This window comes from Ictidomys tridecemlineatus, chromosome 4 (genome assembly GCF_052094955.1).
Source record: "Ictidomys tridecemlineatus isolate mIctTri1 chromosome 4, mIctTri1.hap1, whole genome shotgun sequence".
NCBI lineage: Eukaryota > Metazoa > Chordata > Mammalia > Rodentia > Sciuridae > Ictidomys > Ictidomys tridecemlineatus.
Window position 1 is genome coordinate 208846007 of NC_135480.1, and position 22955 is coordinate 208868961.

A 22955-nucleotide genomic window follows, 5' to 3' on the forward strand; every position below is an offset into this window, starting at 1 on the left:
GGTCATATTGAGTTGCTTAAGGCCTCACTAAGTTGCTGAGGCTGGCTTTGAACTTGGGATCCTTCTGCCTCAGCCTCTGGAGCTGCTGGGATTATAGGTGTGACTACCATGCCAGGTAGCTCCCTCCTTCTTACAAACCCAGGGAAGACCAGCACCTGGAAGGAGCTAGGCTGGGCTGGGCAGCCATCCCAGAGCCACAGGACTCCTGGTTCTAGCCAAGAACTGCCTCACAATCCTCCCTGGGCCTCAGCTGTACCTGCTACTGGGGAGCTTGGAAGCCACTGGGGACTGGCCACAGAGCAAATCTACATGCCCTCACTGAGCCCCAGTAGGTAGCTGAGCAAACACACCCACCACTCACCTCCCTCCAGCAAAGCAGGTGCTAGGAAGCACCTCTCAGGTGGCAGAGCGGCCCCTGTGAAGACCTCTGAAGGACTGCAGGACACACAGACTCTGCACAGGTACTGGGGAAGAGGGGTCATCAAGTGCAGGAAGCCGTGTTCCAGGGCCTGAGGTGAGACTCAAATAGCGGCTGCAGGATCTGCTTCCAAGGGACATTTGAGCAGAGTGCCCCGCCTGGCCTGGTCCAGCCCAGGAAACCACTTGTGCGGTGGAACCATCAGCCCAGGCCCAGGGGCTCCCAGGCAGATCTGGGACGAGCTCTGTCTACTGCAGTGGCCCCTCTGTCCACCTGGGGGCAGCCCTGGATGAAGCAGAGGGGCAGGAGGGAACCATACACAGGTTGGGTGGCAGGTGAGCCCCACTTTGCTGACATCAGAACCAGGACCCAGCAAAGGCCCTCCCTCCTGTCATGGTAGGCTCTGAGCAGGGCCCCACAGAAACACCCCAGGACATCCCACCCCTCCTGCTCCCCTCACTTATAAGACATTGGTAAGGTCAAGTGGCCCTGAACCCCAGCAGGATCCCTGTTCGCCTGGGGATGCCCCTCTCCTGTCCTCTCTAGGGGCTCCAGCAGCCTCGGATCCTGAAACCAGGACCCTCTTGGAGGGTTGGGCGCCTGGTCCCAACAGCCCGCCCCCTCCCTGACTTCTCAAAGTCCCCTCAAACCCCACAAGTCAAGCAAAGCCCAAGATACATGGGTTTGAACTGACTTTATTATTCTGTAAATGTGAATTTTACAAAGCGCTTTACAGTTAACGATGACATCGTTTTGTCATGGACTTCTGCCGTGTGACACGGCTCTGAGCACGCTCGCTCGAAGCCCTCGGGGTTCCCTGGTCGCTTGCGCACATTGCTGTCGGTTTAGTTATTGATACAATGTTGTCAGCCATGGCTACAAAGTAACAGTCTGGTCGCTAGGGAGAACAGCAGGGAAGGGCTGAGGAAGGCAGGAAGGACACAGCAGGCTCTCCCGGCCAAGACTCTGGCTCTGTGGAGCCCTGGACAGCACAACGAGTGACCTCCGTGCCTTAGTTAACAGTCGTGAGTTACAGTACTACTTTAACCCCCAGACAGATCCTTTCAAACAACTGTCTCCTCTTCAAGTCTTTCCTCCAAACATTCTGTCGAAAGGATGAATGTTCTCTTTGCACCCGGTGCCATCCAAACGTTCAAGTCAAAAATATTTATACATTTTATACTTAGTTCTTTTTTTTTTGTCTGCTAAAAATAGTATTGCAAGTTTTGGCTTCTTTTGACATAAAAATCACAATCGTGTGCAAAACCCTAACAACGGAGGCAACTGATCAGAACACAAGCAGGTCATCCAATCTGAATGCTTTAGATTCTGCATGATTTTCCTTCTTTTTTAAAACAACAAAACAAACAAACAAAAGCAAAACACCTTTGCCATTTTAGAAACATCTTGTAGCAAGCCCTGCGCGCGGTGGCCGCACGGAGCTGGCTGGCTGACAGGAACAGGCAGCATCATTCTCAAACAGTAGTTAAAGCTGAGAGGATTCTCCATGTCCCCTTCCCAGTAGGTCTGGCTGCTGACAGAGGCAAACAGGTTTCTCCCACTTGGGCAAAGACACTTCCATAAGAAGAGCCCCTGGGGGGCCCAAGCAGGACCCAACGGGGAGGCTGGGCCAAAAGACCAGCTGTTGAACAGGACCAGGCTTGCCCCAATACAGCAGCTGGCCACAGGCCCCTCCTAGGTCCTTCCTTAGCCCTTCTCTGGCTCTGAACAGATACCGGGAAGCCAGGAAGGATGGTTTTCAGTGGGGGGAGAATGAGACCACACAGCCGGTTCCCCTCTACCTGCCCAGCAGTCATGCATTGCAGGGTCCCCGGAGGGTCCCTCCCTGCTGGCCTCTCACACAGCTGCATCCACAATCAGGGCAAAAGTAAGACACCAAATCAGATGCAAACTGAAGCGACCACAGAGAACTCGGTGAGCAGACCTGGTGCAGAAAACAAGACAGAATTCAAGTACCAAGGTGCCGGCCAGGCGGACCGCCCCTCCCAGCTCACAGTATCTGTCCCGTCTCTGGCCCCTTCCTCTGGACCTTTTGCACTTGTCCCAGCTGCCTCCAGGGTTGTCCCCTCTGGAAGGGCAGGGGAGGGCAGAGTGGTGGCTGGACCCCCAGGCTGGCCACCTGCCTCAGCAGCTCCAATGCGGTCCAGTCCCGACTGTCCTCCTGGAAAAGGCGCCAATATAACTTAGCTCTATAATAGACTCTATATAGTATATGCGTATTGCTAGTAGTCAAGCTTGGGAATAAAGGTGCAGACATCTCATAAATACTGAGTGGCTCGTCTCTGGTCTACAGGGTCTGGATGAGTCAGGGTCACGCGCGCAGGACAAGACAGCCCCCGATTCTGGAATTAGTCATCTTGTAAACAAAGGAGGGGGGAGGGTCCGGTTTTCTTAATTGGTTTTCCTTGGGAAAAATGATCAAAAGATGCTAAGGCACTCTGGAAGGCCCCTCCGAGCCCAGGCCCGCTGCCCGCCCGCCCGCCTGCCCCGCGGTACATTCAGGATGCGGAGGGAGCGCCCCCGGCAGGTACAGTCATCGGCCACGCACGTCTGCAAACGCTCCCGACCATGTCCCCTGTGGACACATTAGTGCAAAACGCTCGGCCTGGCCCACCTGGGGCACAGGGAGAGCTCAGAACCCATTCACATTTAATTATTATTATTTAAGTTTTACCTATAGCTCTTGCCTTCCTTACCCAGAACAAAACAGACGGCGATTATAAACAATTAAGGGACAGAGGTCACAGGACATTGTGCTAGCCCGAGCAGTGGTCAGGCATTCTGTGCGGCCACCACCTCCTCTAGTGGCCAGTGGCACCCTCCCTGTGCTGGCCCAGGGTGGGGGACCGTGCCCACTTTAGAGTGGAAGGGAGAGAGAGAGAGCCCTTCTGTCAACAGCCAGGACAAGTGGGTCCACCTCCCAAAGGTCCCCAGGGATGGTCAAATTAAAGTGCAAATCGGGGGGTGGGGGCTGCAGATGAAGGAAAAACTCAGAGAAACCAGGGCGAAGCTCAACCTCACCCAACATCCCTCTACTGGCCCTGGCCTCCTCCCAGTGCCAAGAAGGCTTGGTCCAGGTTCTCAGAGGACACCCTGGAGACTCCAACCCACAAGAGCCCAAGGGGAGGAGACAGGCAGAGGGAGCCCACCTCTAGGCCTGAAGGTTCTAGGTGCTGGTAGGAGTGGTCCTGCAGCCACCCAGCACCCCAGGAATGCAGGCTTTGGGTCTCCTGGGACTCAGGCCCCAAGGGGCAGGTAGAGGGGCCAAGGCCAGATCCCGTGGTGCCCAACCCTGGTCCTCCTGCTCCCTTTCCAAAGTCACTGGATCTCCATGGAGGGCAGAGGCATGCTGGGCCAGTGTATGAGGGGCCCCCTGTGAGGTCTCCCCAACTCCTCCACATGGAAACAAGGGGCCTGGTGGGAGGAGCCCCAGCTCCCCATGAGGGACCCAGTGCCCAGCACTGCAGCTTGGGAGAGCCTGCCCACGAGTGCATACAGGAGGGGGCAGCTGAGTTCAGGATGGACGGAGGGAGCAACAGACCCTTCAAGTCTCGGCATGGGGGTCCCTGGCCACACTGGGAGTGGCCTGGGTCTGCAGGCAGTTCCTGGACAAGGCAGAGGAAGAGACTCCTGGGCAAATGGCTCTGTGAGCCCTACCATATAGAGGTCAGCACTTCAAGGTCAAATCGAGCACTCTAGCCTCCAGCAGGCCAGCTAGCCTCCATGGCCCTCTCCACCGCCCCCACCTGCCCCTGTGGTCTCTTGACCCTCCAGTCCACCTGGAATCCACACCTGCAACCTGCCCTAGCTCAGGTCTGAGCTTGCTGCCCACCCAGCAGCCTTGGACACCCAGAGTCACCCAGGGCATGAGTGAGGGGCACAGCAGGGACCATTCCACCCTGGCCCTGCCCAGGTGGCTGTGCCTGCCCAGCAGAGCCCCCAGGACCCCTGAGTTTGGCCTCACACATTCTGGCTGCACTTACCTGGGGCCCCATCTCCAAGAGGAGGTGACAGGACCCTGGCCCGGGCTGGGGGAACATGGCATGGACTCATCCCCAGTGAGCAGTAGGCTGGGGCTAGCGACACCGTCCCTCCCCAATTTTTTGCTCTTTTGGGTCTGAAAATTTCCAATATATGAAACAGATCTGAACTAAACAGAAACACTAAACAAGTAAAAATCCCAGAGTGGCTGGGGAGTCAGGGTAGCGAGGGCAAGACCAGCCGCGTGTGTCCCATGGTGGGCACAGGGTGGCAGCCCTACCCCATGGGATGGCAGGTAGCCAGGCTGAAGCCAGTGGTGCCCTGGGGTCAGCAGGCCAGCCCCTGGGGCTTCAGGTGAACCAAGGAGCCACAGGGCCAAGGGTGGGCAGAGGGAGGACATGGTGGTGGTGGTAGTGGTGGGAATTAGGGCTCTTCCCCTACCCCAGGTGACTAATAGCCACCTCTGCACCACCACCGCTGGTCCCTGCACACACACACACTCACACACACACATACGCACGCACACACATGCACACACCCATACAGGCGGTGTCTTAGGAAGAAGGAAAAAAGGGATTTTGGCCCCTGGGGGCCCAGTGCTGCCCCAGAGCCCTGGTGGGGTCCCCATGATAAGAAACGGAGTGTCGTGTGCCCACCTGTCACAGGCCCCTACTGCCCAACTTCCCCTTCTGGGGCAGGAGGAGCAGGAAGGTGGGCGAGGCAGGGGCAGGGCTGGGCATGGGGGCCTGGGCCTCTGGCCCCCTCCCCAAGAAGCGGGAGGGGAAAGCTACAATAGGAGACTGACCTGGCGGGTATCAGAGGAGCCCTGGGCCCTTCTCCCAGAGCGTGGCCAGCGGCCTAGCTGTTTACAGTATAACGATGCGTTTGTTTCCTTCATCCATTTAAATACAGGCAGAATAAAAATCACATTTTTGTCAGGCAGCAGTAGCAGTTCAGTAGGTAAGTGGCTTGATCACATTTGTCTGTATTAGTAACGCATGCAAGCAGCTCTAGTACTCGGTCCCTTGTGAGTGGCCACGCGGGCCCTTACAAAGTCCCTGCATAGGTGCCCTCCGGCCTTCTTGTGGCTGCGGCTGCTGGCGTCTGGGGCCTGCTGGAGCTGGTGCTGCCCTGCTCAAAGGGCTGCGGGGGGCTCTGGCCATCAGGGGGCAGCGGCTCAGGGGCGGCCACCTCCTGGATGACGGAGCCAGCCCCATCGGCCTCCTCGCTGGCTTCGAAGGCAGGGTTGGCAGCAGCGCTCAGATCCACATTCACAGCATCAGTTCTCAGAGCCACGATGGTGGCTGCATCGCTCCGCCGCTCAGCATAGATGCGCTGCTCGAACACCTGTGCAGCGCCGGGCGGGAACTCGGGGTCCAGGGGCAGGCTGGCAGCCGAGGCGCCCATGACGGTGCGATACATCTCCACGCCCTCCGGCAGCATGGACTTGATCTTGGGCAGCCAGCGCTTGCGGACGCGACGAGCGTTGGTGCACATGTCCGCCGCGATCACATTCATCTCGCTCTCCTTGAAGCTAGGCGCGAAGTTCTGACAGTACACTGTAGGGGCAGGGGCGGGAGGGGCATAAGACACCCTGCACGGGCCAGTGGCCAATCCCATGGCAGGGACTTGTAGGGACCATCCCCTGACTCAGTCCCTGCTGGCTGGGGACCAAGTGGCCCCAGAGACTCTCCTGATCTCAGCCATGGAAGCAGTGGTCTATTTTCTCCCTGGTCGGTCCAGGAGGCCCATGGGATCCTTGGGGACAGTCTCTGCCTGGTGGGGTGGGACAGCCCCCCACTGCCCACCCAGATTGGACACCTTCAAGCTCTCCAGGTCTCCCCACCTGCAAATTGGGACCTGTTGCAGGGCCCTCCTCACAGGACTAGCGGAGTGAGAAGTCAGTGCACCGAGAGCCTTCCCTGTCCCCATCCTCAGGAGCCTTGGACAGCGGCTGTCGCCACCAGTTTGGAAAGACTCTCCTTGCTCCACCAGGAGCCCCACACCAAGGCCAGGCTCAGGTCCCCCAAACAGCAGCAAGCTCAGGGCAGGTCCTTCTGACAAGCTCTGCTGGGAGCATCAGACACACCCCGACCCCACAAATTCCTGGGGCCGGCTGTCACCCTGTGCTTTGGGACTATAACCACTGGCTGCCAAGGCTCCTGCTACACAGGGCCTTCTGCTAAACAGAATTAGCCTCAGAGGGATTTTTTTGGAGAAAGTGAGATGCTTCCTGGGCCACTGGCTGTGGAAGGCTGTGCCCTGGGCCAGTCTGCCTGCGCTGGTGCAGCGGCTCCTTCCCCATCTGGGGCACGGAGCTGGGTGGTGTCTGCCACAGAGAAGGACCGGGCTCCGCCCCGCCACCCAGGAGCGGGAGGCAGAAGCCGGCCGAACAGATGGCAAAGGCTCAAAATAACCTCAACATGTAAATAAGGGGTTTTGTTCAAAAAGGAAAATTAGATCTATTTCACATATTAAAATAGTTCCGCAGCTGAATTCATCATGCTTGGAAACCTCCCAAGGACGCTCACACCTCGGGCCCGCTCTGGTGCTGCTCTTTTCCTTCTCTCCCGGGTGCGCTCAGGGAGAGCCGGGTGCGGTGGAGGACCCGCTGCCCACCCAGCCTTCTGGGGCTGGGATCTGAACCCAAGGGAGCTTCTTCTCCCAAGAGACCCTCCCAGAAACCCCAGGGTCCACTCACACTTCACAGCATTCAGGACCCGGCTGTCCAGTGGCTTGCGGCTCGGGTCACTGGTGGACGAGCGGATACCTGTGCCGCAGCTGTTGGCCAGAGTGTTCCTGCAGAAGGGTGGGGAAGGGACGGGTTACGTCCGGGCCAGAGGGGACTCGAGGGGGAGCCCCCTCACCCCTCGCTGTGGCCCCCTGGGACTGGGGTGCTGTCACAGGAGTCGCGTCCACGTGGAGTGCAGGCCCAGCCTCCCCCTAAGGGAGAGGGAAAGCAGAGACCTCAGGGCTCAGTGAGTGACTGATCAGCTGGGCCAGGAAGCTGATGCGCTGGTCCTCACCTCGTCTGCAGGGACCCCGGGTCACCTGGGCAAGCTGCCTAGGCACGGGGGCAGGAGCTCTCCTGGCCCATAGTGTCATGGGTACAGTGCTTTCCACTTCATTGGGGGGGGGGGCACAAGTCATTTGGGAAACACTGGCCCCTCCCTAGACCAAGCCCTGGTCCAAGGCGACTGGTCACCCTCCTGGAGCCTCCTCTGTCCTGGCACTAACAGGCTCTGTTGAGAAGTCAGGAATGCACAGAACCTCCACTGCTGAAACCCACGACAACCAGACAGATCACAGCCACAGGAGACTCTAGAACCTTCCGAAGCTCTCCCCGGTGCCTCCCACTTACCTGTCAAAGAAGGTGGCCAGGAGTCTCCGTAGCAAGACCTTGTGCTTCACCCCTGCACAGAGGTGGCAGTTCATGAGCTGGCCACGTGTGATATAGACCCCGGAGCCTGTGGTCAGCAGACATCAACATGTTAGACCCATGGCCTTATGATCCAAAACCCAAGGCTCATGACCTTCAAGAGCCAGAAGAGGTGAGCAGGGCCGCAGGGCCCCAGGGCCCCAGCACCCCAGGACCCCAGGACTTCTGTTTGCTAGGAGCCATCTCAGCTCCCACCCACTGGTCCCTAAGATCTGCTCCATGAAGGCCACCTGCCACCATGTACAACTGGGACCCAGCAGGTCTTAAGAAAGTCACGGTGTCCACACCACCTGATGACACACCCTAGCTCCCAGCTCTCCCTGGTGGGCTGAGGCTCTGAAGGCAGGACGCAGCCACCACAGCCCTGACCACCTCCCTGGGTATGTGCTCTGAGGGGCTGGCTCTGTCCCTGTGTGTGCTTTCTGCCCTGTCCCTTCCCAGGCAGCAGATGAGGAGATAGACAGCACTTCACCTGGGCCAGCTAATGTCCCCCAGGTGCATCAAGGAGAATCCAGCCAGGGCAGAAGAGTGACCAGGGAGGCCCATGCTGTAACACCCCAGGAGCTCCCTAAGGCCTGGTGAGCAAAGGACCTCCAGAGAACTGAACCTGCCTGACCCGTGGGGAGGCTATGTGTACACTGGACACTGCCATGCTGAGGGCAGCTTACCCAAATCATTTGGCCACCCCACGGTGTGCAGGAAAAGCAGGGTGAAAACCCTGAAGGGCACACCAGCCCTTGCCGGTCCCGTGGCTCTGTCAGTGTCCTCTTATTTGGGTCTCCACTACCTGATCTGCAATGGGGCACTGAGGACCAGACTGAGTGCCCCAGGGGAAGGAGCCAAGGCCGTCCAGTTCTGGCCCAGGAGGAACCTGCTTTCACCTGGGGAACCTCGCTAGGTACCCTCAGCACCAACTCTGGCCCTGGAGAAGGTGCCGGCACAGTTGGAGGAACCCTCCCAGCTCCCCAGGGATCTGTTCTGGGGACAGCAGTCTCAACAACTGTGACGGCTCCACTCCCTGAAGTCCACATGCCCAATACCCAGGAGCCCCGAATTCTCCCCCAATCCCGCCACAGACCCTCCTGTCAGAACCTGGGCCTGCCCAACTCGGAGGTTACTCCATCCTGAGCATCTCTCCAGCCCCAGCACCCCACACCTTAAACAGAGGCTGCCCGGAGAGTGGAGGGCAGAGGGCGGAAGGCACCCCTTCCTGGGACCACACCAGGCCAGAAGCCTCCTGGGACCCTGTCCAGGGCTCATGACCCATCCAGCCTGACACCCACTCTCCCTGGAGCAGCTGTGGCTATTAGAGACAGCAGGGCAGGGAGTGGTGTGCCCTAGCCCCCAGAGCAGCCCTTGCCTACCACACACTAGCCAGGAAGTAGGGCTCTGGTAAGGCCAGGAGTCCCTGTGAGCTGCCCCCCTGCAGCCCAGTGGTGAGGTCTGCCTCAGGCTGCACTTCCCAGACAAGTGACCACTGGGCAGAACCCGGAGCACAGGTGGTGACTGGGAGCCAGACAGAGGCAGACCAGGCCATGGGGGAGGGGGACAGCTTGGTGCTGGGGCTGGGGGAGGGCACCTCGGGACCCCATCCAGCCTGCATTTGGGACTTCATGGGCAAACCAAGAAAAGAAATGACCAAAAAATGGCTGAAGGGCCCGAGGTACTGACAGTGCCATGACTTTATACCCCTTTGCTGAGTAGCCCTAAAATCCTACAAGGGGCTGGGAGGCCAGAGGAATCCCAGCGCTGGAAAGTCCAGGCTCTGGCGAGGCCTGCAGCCCACATGGGCTTTCGACCCCACTGTGTTCCCTGTTCCTGCAGAATTCCAGCCTGCACTGAGAGCTGCCACCCGGAACCTCTGGTCACCACCCTCTCAGGCTGGCAGTGGGCACTCACATGAGAAGGACAGTGGTAACTCTGGGACTTGGTTCAATCTGTGACCTACATTAACACCATGAATGCAGCCCTGCCAATCAGCAAGGCGGCCAGCCCAGGGGATTCAATTAAAATGCTAAATTAATTCAATTGAATAACTCCTCTTAATGACACATTCTTCTAAAAGGAAATTAGAGGAAATTTAAGATGTTCTTTTTTTTTCCTTTGACTGATTGGTGATGAGTACATTGTTCATAGTTCTGAAAAACATAAAGGGAGAGAGGACATTTGCATACAATAGACAGGGTGGAGCATCCTCACCTGCCACCAGCTCCAGCTTCTCCCCAGGGTCGCCCTCCGAGTACAGCTTGGGGTGGCAGCGGTACCCAATCTGGCTGATGAGGCTGGCGGGCAGCGCCACAAGGTCACGGCGGATGAGGACGCAGGAGCGGCTCTCCAGTGGCACTGGCTCTGGCTTCTCTTGCACTGCAGCACAGAAATCACCTGCTCAGGTGGCTGTCTGCTGGCCAAGCTAGGCTAGGCTGCCCTGCACCGCCCACCATGTCCCCTGATGCTGGGATTAGACCTGCTCTGTGCCAGCCTGTGCCAAGCCAGACCCACTCCAGCCGTCCTCCAGGCCTGCTGATGGCAGCAGGTTCTGCTGGCTCAGGCCTGCCCTGCAGGAAGCCTGAGCGAATGAGCAGAGGGACACCCACCAGGACCAGGACACTGAGGGCTGGAGGCAGCTCCCAAGGGGTGTCCCCCTGCAGGGGCTGCAGGCCAGGTGGGAATGAGGGCTTATGCTAAGCAGGAGGCCAGAGAGGAGCCTGAGCCGGAAGCAGGAGGCAAGATAGCACCTCCAGAGGCACCATGGCTAGAGATGGGGCAGCAGAAGGGCCTCCACCTCTGAGCCAGGGGGCAGTGCCCAGCTCTGCCTGAGGAGCGCTGGCGGAGGGAGAGGCCAGAGCTGCAACCAGGTGCCAAGCAGCGGCAGACCCCAGGGTCTCCCCGACCAGCTCCCTGGAAGAGGCAGCGGGGCACAAGCAGCCCTGTTTCATGGGTGAGGGGACCAGGGGACTTGGCGTACGTGAGGAGGACATGGCCTCTCAAATCACGTCAGCACAAGGGGCTGGTCAGGCAGATGCGGTGTCACCGCGGGCAACTCCAGTCTCCTGCTGCCTGGGAACGTTCCTGACAGGACCACTGCCGGGATGGGCAGCCAGGGCCCCGGGGCCACCTAGGGCCTGCAGCTCTGCAGTGTGCGCCCACGGCACTGCCCAGAGGAGGACATTTGGGACTTCATGGGTAAACCGAGGAGGTTGCTCCATTCTGAACACCTCTCCATCCCCACCTCCTTCAGGGTCTGGAATCACCCAATGTTGCTCCCAGGTACCCAGGGCCCCTTGAATGTGCCTACACCATCCCCAGAAAGCAGGATGCCAGCCAAAAGCATCAGCTCTGCCCTGAGCACAGGTGTCCAGCCCTCCCCAGGCCTCCTGACCAGCTGGCCTGCCAGGTTCTCCAGCAGGACACCACCACTGGGGTGCAGGGTCCTCTCCAGGGTTCACCGTGGGCTGGACCAAGACCCTGCATCTACCTACCGTTTGCTGGGTACTCCGAGTGCTGAAAGCCAAGGATGCAGCCTCACCACCCCAAAATCCTGCCCAGTGCTGCCAACACACCCCTGAATGTCCCTGCTGCCCCTCGTCCCATGGAGCCTTGCCACGGCCCCTGCCCTGACCCCCAGGGCCAGTAGCAGGTCAGCAGGGCTCCAGTAGAACCAGCCTGTGTTCCCACAGGCCACCATGGTCACCAGGCTTGTGTTCCTGACTCAGAGACCTGGCAGGCCACACACATAGCAACCTGCTCATACAGGACGCCACCTCACTCATCCCGATGTCCCCAGCACAGAAGGTGGTCTTGAGAGAGCCACCTGACCCTGGTCAGAGGTCCTGTTCTGGGCAGGCTCCTCACGCCTGGCTGGGCAGTAAGGCCCCAGGTGAAGGCCCAGGTCCATCCCTCCCAGACCCATGGAGGTCTGTGGGTAGGCAAAGGCCCTGCCACTGAGACGGTCCTTGCTCAGTGAGGGTGGCAGTTCCCTTGTCACCCTCAGTAGAGCCGGAAGCCACCGTGGAGGAGAGGCTTCTAGGATCTGGTACTTAACACCGAGAACCCGCTGGCCCTGAGACTCAAGAGTCCTGGGGGCGAAGGCAGGTGGTGAGACTTGGACCTGCCCTGAGGCTGCTCAGGACAATCAGAGCAGGTCACTCCAGCAGAGCCAGCACCTATCCCCGCACCACAACCCGCCTCCTGGGGCCCCAGGACAACACCTCAGCAGGGGCAGCTGTGGAGGGCTCCACGAGGGTGCGTAGCGGGGGACCCCAGTAGGAATTAGCTGTAAGTCACGGTCCCATCAAGCTTCTGACGGGGAGGAGTCAGGGCTACCCAGTCTCTGAGGGCCAACACCTGGGTAACAGGGTGACACCATCCACCCCAAAACCACAGGGAGCAGCTGCGGGAGACTGCGGGATGGGCTCTAGTCCCGAGGGTCTGGCGGGAGTGGGTGGGGTGTCAAGACCACTTGCAGCTTAGCGTCCACGTCCAGGGTCTGCAATCACCCAATGCGACTCTCAGCTCCCCGGGGCCTCCACCTGCTCCTGCATGGCTTCAGACCCCTCTGGAGTGGCTACCACCCAAGCTCAGAATGAGCATGCTGAGACCTTAAGTCTGACTGTGGCTGAACTCCAGGGAGAAGGGGAGATCTCCCAAAGGTAAAAGACACCCCAAGTAAGCACAGAAGCCAGGAAGGTGGCCAGCTGCAGGGGTAGACCCAGAGTCCCTCCTGCCGCTGGAGGGTCAGCAGGGTCAGCAGGGTCAGATGGCACGCTCCACCCAGTGGAGCATCGGAAAACCCTTACAGCCTGGAACCCCCTGGGGGGCTCAGGGAATACAGAAAACAATCTGGGTGATATTTTAAAACATAATTACCCGCCCCCCGCCCGCCTCAGCCCGCAGTGATTACACATGCAGAGGAGCCGGCCAAGCTGCGCGGTGGCATTTACATAGAGCGCTCCCATCCACAACTCCCCTGCCTCGAGATGTTTTTCTCAACAGCAGAAGTTGTTTGTGCTCAGCTCGCATGCCCCTCCCCAGCCCCAGCCCAGCTCCCCAAGAGCCAGAGCCTGTCAGCACCAGAACACCCGAAAAACCGCTTCTATTTCTGCTTTGCCGAGTGTCGGATGCTGCCGTGGCTAAAAATACCCTGAACTGAGTTGCAGCTCATCTGCAAAGGTGTCTGAACTTCTTCTGCACCCCACCCCTTCCCCAGGCCTCCGATCACCAACCTGAGGGGCTGCAGTCACCACCTGGAGCCTGGAGAGCTGAACTGCTCGCAGGGTGTTAAAGGAGCACTGGAGACGTGTTCAGAGGAGAGTGGGCAGCTTGTCCCTACAACCCCACAGGAGGACCTGGGTGGGCCGTGAGCAGGGCAGGGACCCTACAGGTCACACCAGGTCTCTGCACCTGGGTCTCAGGTACCAGGAGGCCCCCAGGACTAGTGGGGTCCCCAAGAGGAGCTGCTGCCTTCACCATCAAGGGCCTGTGGACCAAACTGTGGTCTCCAGGACTGCACTGCAAGGAGGGGCCACCAGCTGTGTGTACAGAGAGGCCATCGAGTGCCCTCCACACAGCGGTCACAAGGGAGAGACCTGGAGCAGCAGCTCAGCTGGGCAGACGGGGCGCCAGCCGGGAGGGTGGGTGAACCCTCCCCCTGGGTATGTGGCTACACCAACACATGGGGGCTCCTCTGGCTCCTGACTCGGGATCAAGGGGCCCCGTCAAGCCTCCAAGGCCCCACAGCTCCCACCTGAGTGACTGGCACCACAGGGACCCAACGTACGGTGAAGGAAAGGAACACTGGGGACTGGAGCTGAGGGGCGTCATCTGACACCCAAGGACAAAGCCTATGGGACTGCACCTGTGTGGGTCCCAGAGTCACCTGACTCCTGGAGACAGGTGGGTGTGGGGGCAGGGTGGGGGTCTGTGCAATGGGGACGGGTGTGCTGTGGACTGAGGGGCGATGGCTGCACAGCCCTGAGGACGTGCTCGATGCCGCAGTGCACGTAAGACGACTGTCGCAGTCCGCCTGACAGTCTGCGCACCTTAGCACAATAGAAACACTTTAAAAAGGAGGAAAAGAGGGGCCTGGATGTTGCTCTGTGGTAGAGCATGTGCTTAGCCCACGTGAGGCTCCAGGTTCAATCTCTAGCACCAGAAAAAAGGACGAATGGAAGAATGAGGGGTGCAGGTGGACGGGAGCCCTGGCCCCCCACAGGCCCTCTGCAGTCCAGCGCACCAGGCCAATGCATGGACTCTGCCCAGCAGGAGGCCCCAGACTGGTCCAGTTCCAGCCTCCCATGCATGAGACATCCTTGGGGACCCAAGGACAGGCAGCACGGGCAGCCCCCATCCCAGGAGCCCCCACCAAGAAATCCTGGCTGCTGTCCTGGCTGCCATCAGTGCTGGCCACCCTGATAAAGGTCCTGAGAACCCTGGGGCAGGGGAGGGAGGAGGAAGCAAGCCTGGCCCCACAGAGTATATACCATCCCTGAAGATGCAGAATAGGAAAATGAAGCCCTAGTTCTTAATTATAGAGAAATAGACAACATAAACCCAAATTGATGGGAAAGCGCTGACTCACACTCTGGTTTTAAGACTCCCTGTGCAGCGATAATAATCAAGGCCACGCGGTGCTGGTGCAAGGACAGACACGCGACTCCACGGCACAGAACAGAGGCCCTCAAGTAGACTCCATGGGGTACTTAGCTGGGTTTCCACCCAGGGGCACAAGTCACTCAGTTGTGGTAGTGACAGACCCCTCAACAATCGGTGCTGAGCAACTGGCCAGCCATGAGCAAACAACCAAACCAAAGCTGCTGGACCTCGAACCAGCACAGAAGGCACAAAAGTGGATCTCACACCCAACACCAAACAAGAACCTTTCAGAAGAAACACTCTTGGGATAACAGAAGTAACTGATACCGTGGACCCCACCAAAGTGGAACACCTCCATTCTGCAAAAGAAGGTAAGACAAGATAACCACAGGCTGGGGGAGAATGTCAGCAGAGCCCACATCTGATGAGGACCTGCATCCAAAACTGTAAAGAGCTCTCAACACGGAACAGAAGAAAACAGCCCAGATTCATGAGAGAGACAGAGTCACAGATGGAGCTTGGCACTGAAAAGATGCTGCATGTTGTCGGCCAGGCGGGAATACAAGTTGACCCCCGCGAGCAGCCACCCACGGCCGCCAGAACGGCTGGACCAAGTACATCAGCATCACCAAGGGCCAGGGAGGAACGGGCACAGGCACAGCCTGTGAACGTGGGACGGTTGAGCCTCTCTGCAGGAGGCCTGGCCGGTTCTGTAAAGTCACAAACACTCCACATATGACCCCGCAGCTGACCCACAACTGCGCCTCAGGTTCACCCAGGAGGAGTGAGAGGCGGAAACTGCTGCAGAGAAGGCCGAGCGGGGCGGGAGCCGGCCCTACAGAAAGGCCTTAGCAAATGGGCATGGCATGGCCACCCCCAAAAGGGGCTGTGGTCAGCAGTGAAGAAGAACAGACAGTGGGTACACAGCTCGATGAGTGCGAGATTCTTCCTGCTGGGCAGAGGGTGCCAGGCTCAAATAGCTACGTACTCATCACCGTGTGGCATTCTCCAAGACAGACTCCAGGCTCAGAGTGCAGACCAGTGGCTGCCAGGGCTTGGGGTGGTGTGTGCACGGCCCTCCAGGAGCAGCCTGGGGGGATCGGGGAATGCCAGGTCACCTGGCCCAGGGTGGCCTCCCAGCTCTGGGCCACAGTGGCCTCGACTCACACAAACACACACGTGGTGCACAATCGAGCACCCATAGCCCACCTGGGCAGCTGCCAGCCTGGCCTGAGCCAGACTCTGGTGTTCTGCAAAGGCCACACCCCTGACTGGCATCCAGTGGTGCCTGGGTCCTAGGAACAGGGGTACAGGGACACACAGGGCGGGGTGGGGCAGGGGCCATCCCTGGGGAGAGGCCTCAGAATGCTGGCTATGACCAGAGGGGGTGTGGGGACTCTCCAGGAGAGCCCCATGCTGAGATAAGGGGAGCCCCTCTGTGTCCCTGTGTGCCACACAGGACTGTGCCCCACCATCTGCGCACAGCCCAAGCCTCAGGGTCCAGTGGGCTATGCTCTGGGAAGCCTTTCTCCTGGCACAGGGTCCCAGCTGGCCAGGTCAGTCTGTCCCAGGACCTGGCATTTTCTGTTGTACAGAGGCATCCAGTAAGCACTTAATATGTGCAGGCCTTGGTAGTACCAGTAGTTTCTAAAGTGGTACTTCCTCGTGCACAGGCTCCTAGAGCCCTGCCTTGCTCCAGAAAGGGGCATCAGGCTGCACCCAGTGAAGCAGAGGTGCCACTGCTTGTAAGACGCCACTCTTCTATGTGCCAGGGGACAGAAATGCCACCAGCATAACCACGCCCTCCACAATCACTGGCATCCAGTCCTGGGCCTGGCTGTTGCTGAGAGTCCTGGTGTCATCCTGGGCACCCAGAACCCTCGCTGGTGCCTCCGTTCACAGGCCGAGATGGGCATGTCCGGTGCAGACGAGCACAGGCCGGGCACAACAGCCAGGGGAGGAAGGTCGGGCACAGACAGATCTGCCACACATCCTGCTCTGCGTGCCCTGGAGGAGGACAGCAGGCACACAGGCCCTGCAGCCACCGGCCACACACCGGAGTGAGAACAGCTGCGGCGAAGGCCAGGGCCCCTCCTCCACGCACCCCACGCCGGCTCGGCCCTCCGGCTCTATTCTTGGCACCTGGGGCTCTCGTGACTGACCCAGGCCAGCTGAAATGTCCCTGCAGCCTGATGCTCACAGCCCGGCCAACACCCTCCCAGGAGCGGGGTCTCCAAGCCCAGCAGCCATGGCTGCTTTAGCCCAGGCGCATCTCTGCTGCCTACTCCCAGGTGCCCAATCCAACCTGGAGGCTCCCCATGGTCCCTATGGTCTCTGGACCTTTAGGCGGCCATCCTGGAAATCCTTCTCATTGCCCGTCCAGCTGCATGCCTTCTCTGGCTCTCCCCACAAATTTCTATACCTGTCCAATGACATCCTTGAACTACCTTCACAGCCTCCTTGTCCAGCCAGGGGATAGTCTGACCAGGGGCACTGGTCAGTGTGGAGGTACAAGCAGGGTTCTGGGTGCCCAGGATGACACCAGGACTCTCAGCAGATAGCCAGGCACTGGACTGGGCACACACACATGGGGTATGGACAAGACCGGGGCATGGTGTGCCGTGAGCGCCTCCAGGAGACAGGCAGCGCTGTGACCAGGTGCTCCCAGGGAGACCTGTGTGCTGTCCTCAGACCCGCTGGCACCAGCTACCCAAGACCAGATACAGCTGCCTGTAAAACACCCCAGAGACTCCTGGTGGGGTGCTCTGGAGCGGCCAGTTTTAGACCAATCCCTTATTGGACAATGGTGAGAGCCTCTTTTAAAAAGGGCCCCCAGGTGGCCAGGATTGAGGGGTTGAGACCCTCAGGAGAGGGAGCTAGGGCTGGAAGCAGGTGCCCAGGGACCCGGATGGGCATTCTGGTGCCAGTCCACGGCTTCCCCCAGGGCAGCTGCAGAACCTAAGTGGCACACGCTTGTGCAGGACGATGCCGAGGAAGCAGCCACCTGGACACCAGGAACCAAGTCCAGGACTTAGTGTCTCCTGTATCGAGGAGGACCTGCCAGGGAGCACCAGGCTCCCAGCTGGAGACCCAGAACAGGTCTGGGATGGGGCTGGGGGGATGAATAGACTGCAGGTGGCCTTGATCCGTGGGGGAGGTCCCTCAGGCTGCAGCCCCTCCAGGGGCAGTTCCCAGGCTCCCCTGGAGCATCCTGCTAACCCCTTCTAAACTGAGCCTGGTAATCAGTAGAGCAATGTCAGGAATGCCAGGAAACAGCACCAAATTAGGGGGGCAGGGGGGGCCATCTACAGAGAAACACTAGATACAGACCAAATGATACAAAACCAATTTGCAAAAAAGACATTAGATAAGACAATTAACAGACGCCGACTTTAAAACAACTGCTCTGAATACGAGCAGGAAACGTAGGTAACAAGATGGAGACTCTCACAGGAAACTAGAATCAATAAGAGAGACCAGAGCCCAGAATTAAACAAAAATACAGTAACTGAAATTACGAGTTCAAAAGGATGATGAAGAAAGACATTAAACAGAGCAGATGGGGAGATTTGTGAACTGGAAAATAATTCAACACAAAATATCCAGATGGAAGAAGAAAAACCCAGAGGCCAAGACACAGGAGAGAGATGCCTGGAGAAAAGGGGCGCGGGCAGCCTCGCGGCATGCACCTGGGCCCCGGGAACCCAGGGAACGAAAGTCTCCAGACGGAAGGGGCGAGGCCGGAGAGGTGAGGGTGCAGGAGAGGCCCACAGCCCGATGGCCGGGAGGCTCCTGGGATGGAGCACAGAGGCGCGGCCGCGGGCTGGAGGGCGGCGAGGCCGCTGCATGCTGAGGGGGCCACCCCTGAAGGAGCAGATGGAAACTCACGACATCTCACGAGAAAAACCAGAATAGGACACAACCTGGATCAGGGGACACGACCTGGATCAGGGGACACGACCTGGATCAGGGGACACGACCTGGATCAGGGACACGACCTGGATCAGGGGACACGACCTGGATCAGGGGACACGACCTGGATCAGGGGACACGACCTGGATCAGGGGACACGACCTGGATCAGGGGACACGACCTGGATCAGGGGACCATGGAAAATAACCAGCCCAGAGCACAGTGAGATGAGGGCACAGCTCCCAAGGTAAGAGCTGCCAGGGGGGCGTGGGGAGTCCCGGGCAGGAGGTCAGAGGCTGGAGCCAGGAGCCCCCCGCCAGCCTGGGCAGTGCAGTGAGACCCCGTCAAGAAATAACAGAAGGGATGAAGAAACGTTGAACGCCAAGAAAGCCCGGAAACCATTCAGGTAAACGTCACCCGCGGAGCCGGCAGCCCAGTGCAGCCCCCCGGGGTGTGAAGGCAGGAGTACTGCAGTGCAGCAGGGACCCTCCTGACACACCCATTCAACAGCGAGAGGAAACCAGCTTGCGGTCAACACACGTCCAGCATGGCCAGCAGGAGCTGGGCAGGCCACGCTGTGAGCGGTGCACACCATCTCTGTTCAAGCCAAGATGACAGGGACCACCTGAGGGTGCTCGGCTCTGCCTCAATCCGTGGTGCAGCATGCTGGGGGCCGGGGGGACAGCACCATTTCTCTGCAGTGTGTCTGGGAGCCACGCAGGGCACGGAGCAAGTCCCCACCAGGGGCCAGAGCAAGGAGTGGTCTGACAGGGGATTCAGAAACTGCTTCTGAATTGCTGCAGAACTCCAGGGTTAAGGGGAAGATATTTTCATCTGGATAACAATGAAGAAAATATAACATTTCAAAATTTGTCGAGACTCGGGGGCATAGTGCAGAGGCTGATCATGTGTTCATCATGCATGAGGCCCTGGGTTCCATCCCCAGCACCAAAAACAAGAAAAAGCAAAAAAGAAGTAAGAAAGGCTGAGCAGGAAACATGGAGCTCCAGAGCATGTTTCAGAAGGTTGAGGCGCTGAGCCGCTAACAGGAAACCTAGTGATGGGAGAGCAACAGGACAAACTACCCAAGCACACCAGCACCAGCGTGCTGCAGGGGGGTCACGGTCCCAGGAAGGGCCTCACAGGACAGGTTCTCTGCTGCTGGGCCATGTGTGTCTCTGGCTTTTGCTTTGGCTTGCCTGGTTTTAGAAAATGATTCTTGCTGGGTGCAGTGGTACACACCTGTAATCCCAGCAGCTCAGGAGGCTGAGGCAGGAGGCTCGCAAGTTCAAAGCCAACCTCAGCAAAAGAGAGGCACCAAACAACTCAGTGAGACCCTGTCTCTAAATAAAATACAAAATAGGACTGGGATGTGGCTCGGTGGTCGAGCACCCCTGAGTTCAATCCCTGGTACCCGTCCCCACCCCACCCCCAAAAAAGAAAGTGATTCTTTAAAAAAATCTGTTCTCCATCCCTAACCTGTGGGCTGTGCAGGCCCCAGGACAGATCAGGGCCCATTCCTGTGAGACAGGGCATCGCAGAACAACTGCCTCCTAATGGAGGAAGCATTAGCCGAAGCCAACGAACGTCTGGAAGACACAACTTGCCAAAACTAACACACAAAGAAATGGAAATTCTGAGCCTGTCCCAGCGCAAGTGAAGGAACAATCTAAATAGTTATCTCCCTGCACAAAATCCAGACAGCATTCCACAGACTCTTCCAGATCATTAATAAAGGGAAGCAGCCAGGTACAGTGACCACACCTGCAATCCCAGCTACCCGGGAGACCCAGGCATGGAGATCAATTTGCCTTATGAGGGCAGATTACCATGATATCAAAACAAGACATGTCCCTCAAGGAAACGAGAGGGCAACGGTGGGAAAGCGGGCCCGGCCTGCAGTGAGGGGCTGTCACGTAGAGCCAGGGCCTACTTGGCGGGGGGTAGGGGGAGCGCGTACAAACCTGCTTTCCCAACACTCAGGCCAGGACCATCCTCAGCAACACCTCTGGGGCTGGGGGCTCAGGTCTGGCCAGGGAGAGGAGACTTCCCTTGAGTCAGCCACCCCTGGATACCTGGCACTCCACTGGTGGCTTCTGCCCAAGGCCCTCTTCTAACAGATCAACTCGGGGCAGGAGTACAGAAGGACACTCTATCAAAACTGGGTTGCATTTACTAAAGGAATACAAAGTTGCTCCAATATTTGAAAAAGCAATCAATGTAACTAAGCACATTAACAGTACAGGAGGAAATCCGCCCACATGAAGACAGGCCCATCCAGGTGGTCCCAAGATGGCACCTTCACTGTGTGCAGACGCACCCTGATGGTCCCACACGTACCCCTAGGTGAGCAGTGCCTGACTGCGTTTAGGGAAAAAGCTTGAGTAGAATTTCAACTTACTTGTCGGGGGAGCCTCCTAACCTAGCAAGAGAATGACCTCCCTTAATGTGATAGAATGTATCACCTCAAGGCCCTGAAGGGACCTCCCACCCAGATCTAACGTCCCGCAGCCAGGACTGTGCTCTGCGCCCAGCACTCCTAGCCCAGGGCCTGCGTCCATCCAGGGGCGGCAAGAAAGAAAGTATCAAAAGCTTTTCCTGAATGTGGAAAGGAGACCAGGGTGTACAAGAAGTTCTGCCGGTCCATGAGGCAAGAAAGCAGAGCAAAGGTTAAGGTTGGGATTAAAGCTGTCCTTGGGAGCCCATGGGTGGTCACATAGACAGAAAATCCAAAGGCATCTGCAGGCGAAAGATTAGAGCAAACAAGTACATTTGGCAAGGTGACCACATGTGTGAAGTGATTCTTTTTCTGTATTTTAGAAACATTATTTAAAAGGGAAACTTAAATATCATGTAATTAGAACCAAAAAATGAATTTCTAAGAATAAATCTTGGAAAGGATGTGCAGAGAACTAGTACATATCCCCCCAAAACTTGAAAAAGAGGAAACGGAGGGATACACCACATCCAGGGCCTGGAGGACCCAATTCTGTGAAGCTGTCAGATTGCCCTGGACTGACCTGCAGAGTGGACATAACCCCCAATTCCAGCTGGCCAGTGTGGCAGGATTCCACAGAGCACATGACAGTGCAAAGTGTGGCAGGGCAAGACCCCGAGAGCCACAAGTCAGGGACGCCTGGGCCTCACAGGGGGCGCCAGGGGCAGGACTGGGGTCAGGGCAAGCTCCCAGCACAGATATCTGGAACACCACAAAGGGGCGCTGTCCTGCCAGGCAGAAGATGCCTTTCCTGTGACAACAGGCAGGTGACAGATGGTGACAAGGGTAGAAGGGGGCTGGAGCCCTGTGTGGCACCAGTCCCGTGGGTTCCAGGCAAATGCAGGAGAGCCCAAACCCGACCATGGGAGGGCAGCACACACGTGGAGGGCAGCACACACGTGGAGGGCAGCACACACGTGGAGGGCAGCACACACGTGGAGGACAGCACACATGTGGAGGACAGCACACACGTGGAGGGCAGCACACACGTGGAGGGAGCTGGCCGGCTTTGGACACCGCAGCTTTAACTCATGCTTCTGAGTGTTTGGTTTTGAGGTGGGGTCTCGGTATGTTGCCCAGGCTGGTCTTGAACTCCTGGGATGGAGCTATTCTCCTGCCACAGCCTCCCAAGGCGCTGGAGCTGCAGGTGAGCACCACCATCCAGATGTGAACTCGTGATCTGTGTGTGTATGTGCTGCGGTGGAACCCACGGCCTCTGACATGCCAGGCAAGTGCTCTACCACGAAGCTGCATCCCCGGCCCTCACGATTTTTAAATACGTAGACCTCAAGCTCCAATTCTAAAAGAATATAAAAGCAGACACCTCCACAGCAATGCACGAGCCCAGCACCCAGGGCTTGGTTTGTTCTGTGGGGCTGGGGATCGATCCCAGAACCTCACACACGCCAGGCGGGTGTTTAGCACTGAGCTGCACCCCAGCCCCAGGTCCCGGGTTTTAAAAGCCACTAGGCTGGGTACGGCTTGGTGGTAGAGCACTTGCCGGGAGGACAGGAGGCCCCAGCGCTGCAGAAATGAACGAGTAGATGAATAAATACACTCCCCACTGAAAGGGAAGGAACCGATTCCAGGGATGGGAAGGGAAAGTGTAAAAGGAGCCAGGGAGATTTTGCTGAGCAAGGCAGTAAGAAAACGCTTAAAAAAAATCTACACTGATGGTAAATAAATCATCACAACAGACGAAGGAATAAAATAAATCAGCAGGCGCTAGCGGTGGGAAGCTCTCTGCTACAAAAAACTGCGACCAACCGGCACAGCCGCGTGGGGCTGGAAGTCACCTTCCTCACAGCCTCAGAAGGGACTCGGGGAGGACCCCGATGCCAGGACCGAGGAGGTGACATGCACAGGGCAGCGACCAGCCCCTGATGCCAAAGGGGAAGCAGAGGCTACCCCACCAAATCCCAAGGTGACACCACCATATTGACCCAAGCTGTGTGGCGGTCCCCCAGGGACATGCAAATCTGTGGACCGGCAGCCGTGCAGCACCCAACGCCTTCCTGGGACGAGAGCCGAGCGCCCAAAAGAGGGGTGGTCTTTCCAAGTACCCAGCAGGGCTCTGGAAGAAAGTGTCAGGAAAG

At 58.1% G+C, this 22955-nt stretch overlaps 1 protein-coding gene across 3 annotated transcripts in view; it reads right to left on the minus strand.

Annotated features, from left to right (window-relative positions):
• Positions 1-1097: 1097 nt before the first annotated feature.
• The window catches only part of Nacc2 (NACC family member 2), a 62392-nt gene continuing 40534 nt past the window's right edge, over positions 1098-22955 (minus strand). For all 3 annotated transcript variants that reach the window (XM_078048674.1, XM_078048675.1, XM_040286614.2), the window contains exons 3-6: positions 10059-10223; positions 7782-7887; positions 7122-7219; positions 1098-5979 (exon numbers count right to left, since the gene is read on the minus strand). In XM_078048674.1, the coding sequence (XP_077904800.1) occupies positions 5468-5979; positions 7122-7219; positions 7782-7887; positions 10059-10223 (881 nt within the window). In that variant the 3' untranslated portion in view covers positions 1098-5467. The remainder of the gene's footprint in view (positions 5980-7121; positions 7220-7781; positions 7888-10058; positions 10224-22955) is intronic.